Source organism: Gavia stellata, chromosome 1 (genome assembly GCF_030936135.1).
Source record: "Gavia stellata isolate bGavSte3 chromosome 1, bGavSte3.hap2, whole genome shotgun sequence".
Classification (NCBI taxonomy): Eukaryota; Metazoa; Chordata; class Aves; order Gaviiformes; family Gaviidae; genus Gavia; species Gavia stellata.
This window is the reverse complement of record NC_082594.1, coordinates 82,548,319-82,563,494: the sequence shown is the minus strand read 5'-3', so window position 1 is coordinate 82,563,494 and position 15,176 is coordinate 82,548,319. Positions and strand designations below refer to the sequence as shown.

General features: G+C 40.1%; 1 protein-coding gene across 1 annotated transcript in view; it reads right to left on the bottom strand.

Annotated features, from left to right (window-relative positions):
• FRMPD4 (FERM and PDZ domain containing 4) overlaps positions 1 to 14,730 on the bottom strand; it is a 115,765-nt gene extending 101,035 nt beyond the window's left edge. The window contains 4 exon segments of the mRNA XM_059821685.1: positions 4,517 to 4,570; positions 4,572 to 4,598; positions 11,035 to 11,151; positions 14,720 to 14,730. Coding sequence (XP_059677668.1) covers positions 4,517 to 4,570; positions 4,572 to 4,598; positions 11,035 to 11,072 — 119 coding nt within the window. The 5' untranslated portion in view covers positions 11,073 to 11,151; positions 14,720 to 14,730.
• Positions 14,731 to 15,176: the final 446 nt, after the last annotated feature.

The following is a 15,176-nucleotide window of genomic DNA, read 5'->3' as shown; positions in this document are numbered from 1 at the left end:
TTTTTGCCAAGTCTCTGCTGTCCAGCTCAAGGCACTAACTGGATTAAACAAAAACAATAAAAATAGCAGCAAAAAGAAAACGCTGTACAAAAAGGATTATAAGCAGGAAGAGAAACATGAAGTACCTCTTTAGACTCCAGGTAAAACTCTGTTGTTCCCACCTGATCAAGCCCAGGGACAGCATTATCTAATACAGCACTCCCAAGAAACTGTCTCCTGTATCTCATAAGCCATTTCTTAAGAAACTTCTCCCATATATCCATGACCTTCTGATTTTACTTTATGTTTCATCAATATTTCACTACTTCTTCCTTGACATTTGCGGGATGCTTATGCCAGGAGCTAACTTTAACAGGGTTTCTGCATTTGTGTATGACGAAAGAGTGCCACCATAAACAGATACTTTCTACACTCATTCCTATAAAACGTGCTCGGTATTCATCTCCACCTTTAAGAACTCGACAGATGCAATGAATTTTGGATATAACTGCAGTATTTATCATGGATCTTTAACAAAGGCTTTTCATCCCAAGATGTGAAAAAACAAACTGCATCTCAGCATGCAAGGAAAGACATTTTAACTCAAAGCCAACAAAACTGGATGTCAGACAACTAGTAAAATTGAAGCAACGTCTTTTCATAGGAGCAGAGCTAAAGAAACCTGTCTGTTTATGCACAGAGACCTAAGCTTACGCTTGAAATGAATAGGGAACCAAAGACATCAAAGATTATATAGACTCCCATAATCAAAACCAGACACCAAAATGCACTCTAACAGGTTTGGCAAGTTCTGATTCCCGCAGAAAAGGAGCAGTTATGGGCCCATCTACCACCAGGACTCTTAAAACATTTTCCAAGCAGCAGATCTGCTCTGCAAGGGTAGAAAGTCCATCCTACCACAAAGAATGAGAACAGCATGATCCCAAGACCAACCTCAGACCAGTAAGCACTGGTGGGAAGCATACACCTTGATCTCAACATCTTGTGAGCTCAAAATATTGACTGAATATTCAGAAAGCAGAGGCACTAGAGTCTACATCTGCCTAATACAGGATGAACAGCTGCAGATCACTTGCACATTGAAGGCAGCTCACTTCCACATCTCACAGGTTGACAGAAAAGAGTGACAGAAGACATCCTCATAAACTTGATCTCATCGAAAAATCAGCACAGCCCAAAACCATTGTCAAACATTTCCTGGGCAGAAGAGCCCATGACTACAACATCCCCCGATCACACTGAACACTTGCTGATAAACCAAAGATAGGGATTAAGGCTCCCAATTTAGAGCAGGTATTTCAGCTTTATGCAGCAGTAAGAGACCATACTACCATGATCAGAAGAGTTCCCCTACAACTGAATCAAAAGCCAATCTGAAAAAAGAAAAACAAACCAACCCTAAACCACAACACTAAAAGCTGAAAACTCCACGTGCCAGCAGATTTGCGTCTCCAGTATTTTTCATGAATACACACGAAAAAGCTAGGAATAGAGCCCGAGACAAGCAGAAATATGTTAGAATTGATAAAAGCATCATCCTATGTCTTCACTGAATACCAGTATGTCTATCTGCGCTGTAACTTTATACGTGCATCACACATTAGAAGTGTTACTTTATAGCAAAGCTGTAAATAATCATCTTTCCTAAGAGAACCTACGTTTGCTTAAAAATTAAAAGCAAAATGGCATTATTACTCTGTTCAATTTCTTAAACTATGGCAAAGTTTTTCCATGCTATTCGTATCCTAAATAATATGCCTCTCCAGGTTTTAATTATGAAACGCTAAATAAATCCCATGAGCAAATACTTATTCGTATCTGTCTGCTGAGTTCCTATTTGTAATTCCAGCTAATTATTTCCCCCGTCAGGAAAACATCCTCTGAAGTCCCAAGATGCCACACAAGTACCTCAATCTCTTTCATTTTATGTCTCCCAATATCGATACATAAAATGTAAATTCATTTGGCTACTGCTGGACGAGTAAGAAACTTGAAATAATCTCTGCACTGTCAGCAGGTCTTTACCTTGTGTACTTAATCCCTGTTACCATGGTGATATTTAATTGCACAGCCACAGAGTTTGATTGGTTTATTTTAAATTGAAGTTTTTCTGTGGAACGGCACACAATCCTAGTGAACATTGGATAAATGGCTTTCAAAATATTGCAGTGAGTCACATTGTTGTCAGTGACTAGATTAATTTGAGTTCAGCTAAACTATTTCTTCACTTTAATCTTACACATATATGACAACATACATAATACGAGGATTTTTAGCATTATATTTGGAGGCTGAGCATTTCGAGTATAATTAAGCAGTACTTTATTGTAAGAAGGGCAATTAAAACCTAAATGAGAATTAAAATTCAGTAAGCTTTTGTTGGTAGTATCATCTTGTCTTTCTAAAACAAATTACCTTGCTGTTCTACAATAACAATGCAGATAAGAACCTTTTACAGTAGGCTTATACTTCATTTTCTTTATAGAAAACTGTAAATATAATGGAGCCAAAAGGATAAACACAGCTTCTTCAGTGCTGGCTTTCATATAGCTCAGCGTGCAGTTCCTTATTATATGAATGACCGCTGGAAAGGCATCATCAATATGGTGTTTCCTGGCACGACATAACGCATTAGATAACTTGTTTTAAATTCTGTACATACACTGTGATGAACTGGTGTACTTCAACTGTGCTATTTAAACAGCAGCAATATATTGTGCTAATTCTAACTCCTTCTTTCTACTCTACAACCCAGCTCCAGCACGTTTTTTACTTAATGTCGTAACTGAAGCTCTGGGGGAAATTTCCACCTAGCCTTTCCTGTGAAAGGTCCCAGTTCCATCACAGAGTATCAGACAGCTTTGCCTTATTTATTTTTTCAAGCTTGTGGCCACTAAGGCCCCTGTGTACAGCCTGCAGGATTACTCCACCTTTTTGATGTTTCAGGGGCTGTTTTCCCCTCTTCATTTTTAAGGACTATCAACTAGCCTGGTTCTATTTCATATGCAGAGCCTCTGTGTTTGCACCATTGGGGATACCAGCACGTGACCCAGGATAAGACTTACAGCTTCTTACAAACCACGACCACTCTCCCGACTACCTGCACGGCTTTGCAGAACTGGAACTTGACGCTTTTAATCCCTATTCTGTAGGGACCGCACTCTTTACAAGAGAGATGTTTAAAAAAGCAGACTGGCTAGGGCTATCATTCTCACACAAACTGTTTACAAGAATTAATTTGTTTTACACTCCCAGGAAGGGTAGCTTGGTGTACCGAAGCAATGCTTCTACAGATGCATTTACATGCTGTAATGCACAGATGAGATGCTGTCATGCCATGCGAAACATCTACCCAGAAGCATGTGAACTCCAAGAATAATGAGGATTTCATCTTCTCACCTCTGCATATTGTGACCCTGGATTAGGATACCTTGATTTTTTTTTTTCTATACAGCTTCTGCTCCAGAAATGTTATTCTGCTTCCTAATTCACCTTCAAACACACAAGAATAACAGTTTTCAGGATGCAATACTTCTCTGAATTTCACAGTGTCCCCATCTGGTTTGTGTTTGGAGAAAACACCGGGGACTAGATCAGAAACACTGGCTTTGTTGTAGCAGAAGCCCAAAGTACGTGATTCCCTGTACTCCACTTGGGTACAATTACACCCAGGCAAGCCAAGGCTAATGACTGAGCAAAAGCTTCTTCTCTTCTGAGTAGTCTGACCCACATGCATACCTTCTTGTATAACTCCCCTCACCTTTCCAGTGTGAGGAATCCTCCTGGTTCAACACATCATGGATGCACATGTGTGCAGAAAGAACTCAGATAGGGGATGCCAGCAGATAGGGAAGGAGCCATGCTGCTGTGGTAACTCCTGAATTACTGCACACCAACTAGCTTAGGTACAGCTGCCTTACAATGCAATGAACTCTCCATTTTTCCATGCTCTAGTTAAAATAAAATAACCCCACTAACCAGCATTCCCTTGCTATTATTCCCTCCATTATAACAATGATTTATTCCAGTCAATACTAACATCATTTTGCCTGTCGTATTTATGCCTGCCATATTTATGGCTAGAGCAACAGTTCTCTGTGAAGGAAGGAAAATTGTTAAATCATCTTCTCTTTTCAGGAGATTGAGCTGATTTAGCAATACTTTCTTTTTTACCATATGCCTGAGTTGTCTCTAGGCAGACCACTGTCACAAACAGGTTGCTATATAATTTTCCTTCTTCTCCTCTCTAATTATTCAGGTTTGCTTTAAACAGTCACTTGTGTTTGTGCGTCCCTGCTGCTGCTCGTCTCTTCTAGCTCCACTCCCCCTTCCACCATACCATCCTGTCCTTGAGCAGGTCAAACCCTTAGCAACAGAAAGCAAATTTGTATGCAGTCTGAAAGGAGCATAGTAGCACTCTTTCTCTAATAGCACACCATTCATATCAACAGTCCGTATTAGTGACAAGGGAATTTAAAAAAAAAGAAAGAGAGAGAAAAAACAAGAATCACCATACCAATCAGACCTGTTGTCCGCCTGGTCCAGTATCCTTTCTCTGACAGCGCTGAGTACCCGCTTCAGAGGAAGGTGCAAGAAACCTTGTAATTATAGAATAACCTGATTAATACAGGAAGTTTCGTCCTAGCCCTAGGCAGTCAGCAGCTGACTCACCCGCTTGTCTGAAACATAAGATTTTATATCTGCTCTAATTTTTTTTAATCCTATGTAATTTAATAGTGGAAATCTCATTATAAATGTACATCGCAAATGTACATTTGAATCCTATGAAGCATTTTAGGCTTTACTGTAACCTGTAGCTGAGAGTTATATTTGCTAATTATATAGGTTGCACTATTTTTATCATTGTTAAACTGCCTGCCATTCAATCTCATTGGATGTCCCTTTTAGGGACGTGGGAGTAAGTGGGCCAGAAAGCGTGATTCCACTGCCTGTTCCCTCGGCGTCTCACCTGGGAGTGGAGGTGCCCAAAGAGGCACACCACAGTCAGCCTTTGGCTTGAGGCATTATCCTGGCACACAGACTGCCTCCATTCACATCCTTAACCTGAATTGGAAGGAGAAGGAAACGAACCCTCTTTTCGACACCCTGCATAAGCGCAAGAGATCTCACGCTGGCTGACGGAGGATGGAGCAGCAGCGGTGGTGTTGCTCATATTTTTGCGAATGCCACATAAATCCTTCAGTGAATCGAGTCAACATTGCTTCTGTACTTAGAGATGAAGGAATGTAATGCGTTCACTGAAGTGCTATATAACATCATACCTACAGGGCAAAAGGTGGCTCCTGTGGCTTCAAACTTTCATTACGGCCTTATGTACTAAGGTAGACTTAAGGTACAAATAATAGCAGTCTTTTCAAAGCCCAGGAAGATGAACAACACTGTAACAACAATCAAGGCTTTCACTATATTTTATATCCTTTGATTGGTTTCCGAACCTTCCAACAGAGCAAACCCCAGAGAAATATCCTGAGAAAGGACTAAACTTATCAATAGGCGTGTACAACCTGCAGAACATATGGACAAGAAGGTTGGGGTAGGGCTAGACATAACAAGAGAAATAAAAATAAAAATAAATTAAAAAAAAAAAAGCTGAATGGTCTGATCCTCTTCTGTGCTTATTTATTTTGAAGTAAACTGATTAGCAGGCTATGCGCCTCAGTTTTGCGTCTGGTATAAATTAGTGGCCCTTAATAAGCAGGATGCTTGATTGATATGCCATTAATATCATCAATGATTGTGTTCTGTCATTCCACACGGCTGGCTAGCTATGAGAACTGGGTATACAAGGAGTACCTTGCAGGCCAGACAGGATGCACACAACACACATAGAGGAACTCCACCTTTCAGAAAACATGAATGAGTTTCCTCTTCTAAGCACAGCAAGCACTGAAAGAATAAGATGAAGACTACTAAAGAAAATTTAGGTAAGTTTTTGAGTATAGAAGAATATCATGGCATTGCTGTATTGTAAAGAAATACTGTACTGGGTATGCTTTGAGAATTTAGGATGTTGTGAGCTGCACTAGCTACCGAAGAACACAAACACATTACCTAGATTTTATGTGTGGGTCAAAAGCTGACATTCAAGAATTTAATATTTCGGGAATAGCATAGCTACTAAGCCAAGCAAGGATAACAAAAATGTAACGATTTCACAAGCCAAAAATCATGGAGCTGATATTATATGCAGAATAACATACCTTAGATGAAAAAAGAATTAAGTTTGCCAGATAGACCTGGAAGAAGTCTGGAAGAATTTAGTGTTACTAAATACAAAAGCACCAGCTGAAAACAGCAGCAGGCGCTCAAGATACCAAAACATGTTGTGACATGTTTCAACCGGTGTAGCAACCATATCATACTAACATGACAAGATTCGGAAAGACTTCTGACAAGTAGGTCTCTCCCAGCTCTGCTGCGCACTCTGGGGACTGACCTGTGGTTTCAAGCCAAGCCATAATGCTGCAGGCTTTGATCTCTGGGTGTGCTTCCTTTTATTTCTTGCCTGGGGTCCCAGCTGTTTGCTCAGTTTGTTCCAGACTGGAGCACAGAAATAAGCTAATATGCACGAAGTACAGATGGTCAGGATCCTTGGAGTGAAATAGGGAGCAAACTGGACTGGTAGCACAGTCAGACCCTGTCATTCTCTCTGAGGCAACAGCAAGAGTTGAAGTAAACATGATCAGTTGCAAACAGGGATATGGCAATAAGCTGACCTAACAGACCCATCTGAGAAATTATTTTAGGAGTGTAATAACTGACTACACCTTACTGGGACCACTGTTGCTTTGAGTCCACATTGGAAGGGCTACACTTTCTTTCAGTTAATCTTATTTCACAGTCTCTGCTCTTTATTTGAATGACAGAAGCCAGATCCACAAAAATACCAAAGTACCTAATAGCTTTGGAATTAAGTCAGAATAGGAATTAAAAGGGTATGACTTTTCACTGCAGCAAACGTTACTTTAACTTGCACCTTAGAATGCAGCTGTCAGGCAGCTTAAGCCAACACAAGTCTGGTGCAACCCTGCTCCCACATCAGTCAGATATTTCAGTGTGTCAGCAATGCTGCTCATCACCTGGCATTAGCTGTGCTCTGAGCAGGAGGTCGGACTAGCTAACTTCCAGAGGTTTCTTCAGTACTAAACTAGTCTGCAACTCTATTGGACCATGCGAAGGACTGGCTCAGGGAGCTAAACTGACATAAAATTCATAGCTTTCTCTGTAGACTGACTTTTTTTATTAGCTTTTGCCAGTTTATTTCCCTCTATCAACTCCCCTCCAGGTCTGACAAGCAGCAAGACTGACACAAGGCAAAGTGCGAAAATGTACAGGTCCAAAATTCAGTAAGATCGCAGGAGTGGGAACTTAGGCGAGCCGAGATTGCCATGAAGCTAAACCCTTTGTGGACAACATCAGCCAAAACCTTCCTGCTTTGCATGCCATCTCCCTGAAACGCTACGCTCACACCAAATACATTTTTAATAAGTGTCACGGTTGTATTCAAATTAGCATTACACACACTACACAGCATACAGAAAAAATGCAAAGAAAATAGGCCTTTTAAAATGGTTAAATACACACTGCAAACTATCTCATATTAAAGGTCCTGCTTAATACAGCTTCTGCAGTACAGAAACACGCTGGAAGAATACTAGATGACTGCCGTCCTCCCATACTGAAATGTATTACTTATCTCATAAAGCTATTTCAAGTAAAAGTGGCAAGTTAAAAGGGAATGGGTGAAGTTCTGAAACTTTAATTTACCATGGCCTAAACTTAAGAAAAAGTATTTTAGAGGTTTGCAGAATGACCCTAGTTGTGCAATCTGTACAGAAGAGATAATGAATTGATAGCGACATCTCAGAATATTTTGATAAAAGGCTCTTCTCGCACTTTTACAGAAGTACTGCCTGGCAATGGAAGCTGCCCCTGATTAGCTCAGGCCATAGGGGCTTTCAGAGATTTGAAAGAACCCAAATTTGCTTCAGCAGAAAGAATAAACATCTCTTGCCATTCACGCCTTAAAGCTTTGCACCAACACTATATAATTACTTTTCATTTCACCAGAAGAGTCTCCTGGATTCTCTATTCCTCCCACAATTTCAAAATTACAGTATGTCTGCTTGCTGTTGGATGGATATGTACATATGACACTAAGTAAATTATTTAACTAAAAAGCAGTTGATGTTGCTATGAATTATGTTATTTGCTTCTACAGAACTCATGTGCATATTTCATTGTGATAATACCTGGTTTATACATCTTTAATCAAAACCAAGAGAAGGATTTGAATTGCTTTTTCTCCTTCAATGTGATGCAATTTGCTAAACTGTATGGTTATAAAAAGCCTTGGAGACAATATGAAATGCTGTCTCGTTGATTTCTCCTGCCTTTCCTGACATAACTGTCAACAACCATCTCACGATTTCATTCCTAAAATCCAGGGGTGAAAAATGGAGGAGAGAAAATTAAATAGTGTTTTCATTTATGTAGTTTCATGTAGTATTTGCAAAAGCAGTCATTTTGAAAGCCAGAGAGGGTTTTTCCTTGGACAAATAACAGGCACTGTTAGGACAGGTACTATATACCTCCACAGAGGAATTGCTGGCAAAGTCGCTAGGTGTATTCAGTCTTTGGTCTTTCTTCTAAAAAGAAGATGTATGTCATGTAACCACCAAGTCATATCACAGTAGCTACCAGGGCTGATGTTCATGAGTAACGGTGGATAGTTGGTGATTCGGTATAGCAGTACACAGTTCCAAATGGTTTCCTGGTTTTGTTCAGTTTCTGAAGTTACTGGCTTTTAAAGCACCCCAGGGGACTGTCATTTCACGTAAGATGCATGACTGCTCTGGAGACATGGCTGATGCACGTGTTACAGCCAATGCCGTTGCTTTAAAACATTTGATACAAGAATATGTACTATAACTTATGCAAGGTGTGCATACATATCATTGTTCAACTTGCACCTAAGACTGCTCAGAGATATCAGTGGGTAAGAAAGTCCGGCACAAAATATCAAAGGCTTCTGCAGACCACCTTCCTCAGAGGTCTCATTCTCTCCACCCCTTAAAGCAGTTTATTTTTTTTCCACATAGTCTGTTATCCACATGCAGAGAAAAATGGAAGAAAGACCAGGGCCCCAAAGAGAACGGAGAGCAAGTGCCTTATAAGAGCATGGAAAAAAACCAAAACACAACACCACCACAACAACGACAACAAGGCTAACATTACTTAAGGCATAATTTGGCACTGCCTGTTACGGATTTTTGTTCCTGGATGCAGTTTTCTGCATTTAAGAGAGGGATATGGCACTTTAAGGTACTAAAAGGCAATCCAAAAAATAAACAAAATAATCATTAGCTACTGAGACTTAGAAAACATTCCCAAATTGCAAAATTAATGAGGACTAATGCACTGCATTCTGCAAGCCGCAGCTGTTTATAGCTACACAACAAGTGCAGCATCCCATTATGTGACCAGTGAGAAAAGAGGAGGAATCAAAAGTGATGTCTGTCCTCAGAAGCAGGACATTAATTGTTCCAACGAATCTCAGTCATGCAGAGGAGAACATACCGCCAGTCTGCAGAAAAAATGGACACCCAAGGTGTGCGGGTCCCTTCACTAACTAGACTAACAGAAGCAGCAGAGTCACAACTGCACAGTACTTTGGAGGCTCACCTATGCTTCTTGACAAGCCTAATTACTTCAGGCAGAAAACCTACGCTAATACAGTTATATTGTGCTGGGCATTCAGCTTCACATTGTCCAGCGCTGCACCCAGTGTCTTACAAACAGGCAAAGCATGACAAATACTTGTTCAAGGAAGAAAACAACATTTCAAAGTCAGCTTTTGAGCCCTCATTAACCCAGACAACTTGCTCCAATTCAGACAGGTCTGAAATCGCTCTAAATCTTGAAAGTCTGCACAACACCACACTGCTACAAATCTTGCTTTGGCTACAAAAGCAAGCGTCAACTAGGAAGCCAAGGCACACACCCTGGGCAAAGGGGGGAGGAAGAGAAAGCAGACTAACGGGATCTTCATTCTTACGCCATACAACTCTAGTTTTGCACAAGAAGGATCCTGAGTGAATTAAGGGCTTTTAATGATCAATTTAAAATAAATCTGATCCTTTTATTTTGCGTTAAAAGAAAGAATTGTAATTCTCATCTAAGACTTTTTAAAGCATCTACGACTTTCTAATCAGACTAATAAACATAAGAATGAAATACTAATGAAAAAAATACCAACTCTTCACATGAGCAGAATCAAAATGCTAGCCTTGAAATGGAACGTAAGCTAAAGCAACTAATGCTGCAAAATCAAGCAACGGTTCTGCTAACTCACCACCATCACCTCTTCTTAGTGAAGAAGTTCTAAAGCCATGTAAGAGTACATTTGCTAGAACAGCAAACTGTATTTTATCCAAGCCATGTAAGTGATTTTAAAGAATAACTATTCAGTTTTCACTGGAAAAAGAAAAGCTGATTTTGTTTACAATCACATCATCCACATTGACATTTATTTTGCAAATCTTTAAATTCAGAGCTAAAGGACTATAGGATATCTACAAATTAGGATATTAACTATACAGGATCAAAATATACACTATCTCATTACCAATATAATAAATATATGAGACAAACTAAAAGAGCTGACACGGCAGAGATGGAGGAGAATTGTTAGTCCCAGTCAGAACTGACCTTTTGCCTCATTCTTTAAACATGGCATTTTTATTTTTATTTTTTTCTTAATGACATTTGTTGTAATTCCTCAACGAATTACACGCCCTTATATTATCAGCATTTTCTTGGGTAAATGAAATCACCAAGTACCAAAACAAGGCGCAGTAAAGTACAGTCAGAGCTATCTCTGTGCAATAAATCAAAACAGTTGAACATTAACTGTGTAGGACTGAAGCAGGAATCAGGATTCCAAGGAGATGGAATTAAGAGCAGGGCCGCAGCCCTGTGCTACAGACTGCACAGCTCACACTGCCCACTTACTTGATGAAGTAGTCTCTTCCATCTCTGTTTGCCGTCATCTCCCATCCATAAGGTGTCCCCTGGTTCAAGCTCCAGGTCCCTGAAGGGTGAGGCCACCCTGAAGACTTGTTCCTGTGGCTGCAATTTTGGAGTGGGGGGAGAAAGAGAGAGAAGGGAAAAAAAAAAAAAGTTATTTGTCTGTTGTCTTTATTCTTCTGATTTACTTATTTCACATTCACTTGGCATCTGAATACTTCCAAAGGTGTGAAATTTGCAGCCAAACCCGAGGCAAATGAAAACAGGTTAGCAGGCCTACTTTCATTTGCAATATTTTCCGAGTAAGTGGAAAGATACACTGTCACTTCTAATGGCCTTTGAGCCTAAGCCTTTGCAGATGAATCAGTCCCGCACCCACGATACTCATTTTCAACAGTTTTCAGTAAAAGGGAGGGAGAGCATTTTTATTCGTCGCCATCCCCTGGTCAAATGCCAGTTGTCAGTATAGTTTTAGCCAAAAAAACCCAACGAACCAAACCAAACAACCCACCACATGGCTGCACATCACACACATGGTGCACTACCTGGCACGAGAAGGAACATCAACACCCGCTCCCATTGCTAGCAAAACACTTTTGTTTCATATGTCAGAACGAAGGAAGACTGTAACACTTCTGTATATGGATGCTAAATCGATTCAATATGCAGATGTTGTTCCACTTGATCATTATCCACTAAGCTCTTCCTCCAAATAGCTTTTAAAAGGCTGCAGTATCTCTGAGAACACACACTGTTTCATATCACTGCTCGAATACTCTCTGCTAGTATTCCCAATCCCAAGCAAGGGCCAAATCATACCATCTTAAATAAGAGAGTAGCTTACACAGCTCACCTAACTATGGGAGATTCAGCAGCTCTCCCAAGCAACAGTATTTCCCCACTAGATCTGAAACATTTTGTGAGGTGCCATCTACTGAATCCATACACAAAAAAGATACAGCTAGCAAGAACCTCCCACAGTTTCCCATAGGAACCCCCAAATTTTGCACTGATGTTTTACCCCTCATTTGCAGGAATTAAGACAGATGTTACCGCACGTTCCCACTTTCTGCTGTGGGACTTAGAGGTACAGAAGGCAACAAATAGGTCTTTCAGCAAAATTAATCAAGTCATTAATATCTATGTACAATCTGAAAAAGAGAAAGAGCAGGAGAAGGAGGCAGGGCAACCAAAGATGCTAAAAATCAGCTGAGAGCACATCACAGACAGGCAAAGATGAATCAGCACACAACACTGAATACAATCCGAAATTTAGGCATGCAGACCAAAACCACACAAAATATGACCATGTTTTGAATTAGTTGCCTTCTCCCTCTCTGCCTTTTCTTCACCCATCAAACATATTGCAGCGTAGTTTTACTTGCTAGATTTATTTCAGTCCAAATGATAGCAAGGAACTTACTTAGATAGTATGAACTTATTTCCTTTAAGAAAAAAGAGTGCAACGTAACCTGGCAAACACTCTTCTGAAGGAACAGAATTGGTCTCCACGGACAACTCAACAATTCATTGCAAATTGCTAAACTCAACAAAGTTGTACATAGTTAATCTTTCCCAAAGGGGGAATGCATCATTAAAAACAAACTAGCTACTTCCCCCTCCCCCTTTATTTCAAGGATTAATCACTACTGAGAAAAGATATGGTGCTTCAAAATATAATTTACATGTAAAGTAGAGCGTTACAATGGAGTGCTAGATATCATCTGATTTACCAATTACTTGAAGTACTCTATCTTCAAGGAGTAGAAAAACATTTCTGTTCACATATTCAAACACTGCTATTTGCCATAAGACAGGGCTTAAGTCTAATATTTGAACATGCTAGAAATCTTAATAAAATTACAGTTACTCATGGCTAACGAAACACACAAATGTTAGCTATGCTACATTACCCCAGAGAAATGCAACTAACCCATTCCTGATCAAAGGAATGAATTAAAAAATAGGCACCTGAGGAAAGAAAACAAATACTTTCAACATTCTCTCATGCAGTTTCATGTAAAGTTGAGCTTAAGCACTCCTGTTTCTCCATATGCTTGACAGAGGGAGAAAGGGTGGTCCCCTTCTTTTAGATGGGAGCCATCCTATAATCTAAGAATGACCGCTTAACTACATCTATAGACTACAAATTACACTTTAGAGTATTTGGAATCCTAAACACTGCAGTTAACTAAATAAAGTAGAAAGTAACCTATTTTATCTGGACTATAAAGGGATACCCGTGCATTTAACGCTTTTCACTTTAATGAAATGTGTTTCACAACCTCTGTGCTATAGTTTCTCCATCTGTAAAATAGGTACAGTGACATTTAAATTCCCACATAAAGCACATCAAACTTCTATTATCAGATAATTTGTAGGAGCCCAGGACAGTGATGATGATCAATAGTATTCCTGTCTGTATTCAAACTAAGGGCTCATCTTTGTATGGATTATAACATTAGTGGATTTTAAGGTAAATTTAATTTCCCTGAAAGCTTTCTTTGAGTCCTTAAAACATTCATGGTGTCAGGACCTGTCATATAGGAACTATCATGATGGGTAATAACTGTCCTACTTACCTATAGATATGTCTATATCTGATCTAGTCCTCCAGATTCTCTTATAATCAGTGGGAGAGAAATTAGCACTTGAGACACTGTATGCACCTACAGTAGATGTGTGCAAATTCGATGAGGTGGCTCCAGACAGGGGAAAAACAAATACAGAATGTTTCCTATATGAATTGTATAATTCAATAATAAACACTCATGTCATAACAACAAAACAAGGTTTTTACACTCAAAGGTGATTAGCACTGGTGATTCCCAGCTGCCTGTACAGTCTAAAGAAATGAGAGAATAAACTGAATTATTTCTTTTTCTACACCTCCAGCCACTTGTTGAGTATTTTTCCACTTGTCTGCGAGGATTCTGCTCAACAGTCACTACAAGGGGCAAAAGATGGCAAAGATGAGATAAATGCCAGAAGGAATATCAAAGTCTGTGGAGGAAACCAAAAGCAGGTCAGGCATTTCACCTGGGGGAAGAACAAAACCATCTTGGCAGGCTTTAAGTCAAGAGGATACCTCAGTGGTGAGGAAGATCATCAGGCCATGGGAGATCCTGGGCCAAATCCTACCTCCCTGCAGGTGATCTTGGAGAAATCCCTCAGCTCCCTGATCACCGTTTGCCACATCCTACCCTCATAGGCAAAGGAGGAGGAGCACACCAGGACTGCCTAGGTTTCTGGAAGACATACACACTTCCAAAGACCAGAAAGATACAGCAAACATGCCTTCTGCCTCAGTAAGCCTGCCTGCAGAGAAAGCACTGGCACCGCTGTAACTCGCTGCTTGCTGTCCATCACCGCCCCTGCTTGCTCACAGCAATTGGACCTGCTGCTGGAGTGCCTGTCACAGCACAGCTCTTAGGTGGCAAACTTCATCGTGAAAGCCTAGGGCAGCATCATGCCAGCAGAGGTCTGGAGACAAGGCAGCATTAGCTACGATATCCCATCAACCTGCTTTTGACATTCTTGCTGCAGAAGCAGAAAACTTGATCCCTCTGAATTGCCTCACATTGAACAATCAGTTCATTAAATCACTGTGGTGGCGTATAAGGAACCAATGTGCTCTATGGAGGGACCTCCTGACTGAGAATATAATAGCTGTACGACAGTGAACACCTCCAGGTCAGCCTTTTTTCTGCCCTGTGTTTGAGGCATGACTGAAACATGAGTTCGTATGTAAAGTCTCCTGTACTCGACATCAGCAGTATGCGACTTACACCATATGCAGAACATACTCAGCATAAACCATGGTACAAACAAGAAGTGAAAGTCTGTAATAGTATCCACCTCTTTTTCGAAGACCAAACCTAGAACAGTTTGAATTTTTAAAGCATGCTATTAAAGCCTAATGTCCAAAGCAGTTTAGATAGTGTTAATGCTGAGAGCAGAAAGCAACACTATTCATTTTTTAAAGCATTGAAAAAAATGAAACGTTTACATTTTCTGTAGAAGTCAATTAAAAAAAATAGCATCTACAGAGTCAGACAATAAGCATGTAATATTGTCCAAAACTTATTTTTTTAACCAGCAACTGGAGATTCCTCTCACTAGGTCTT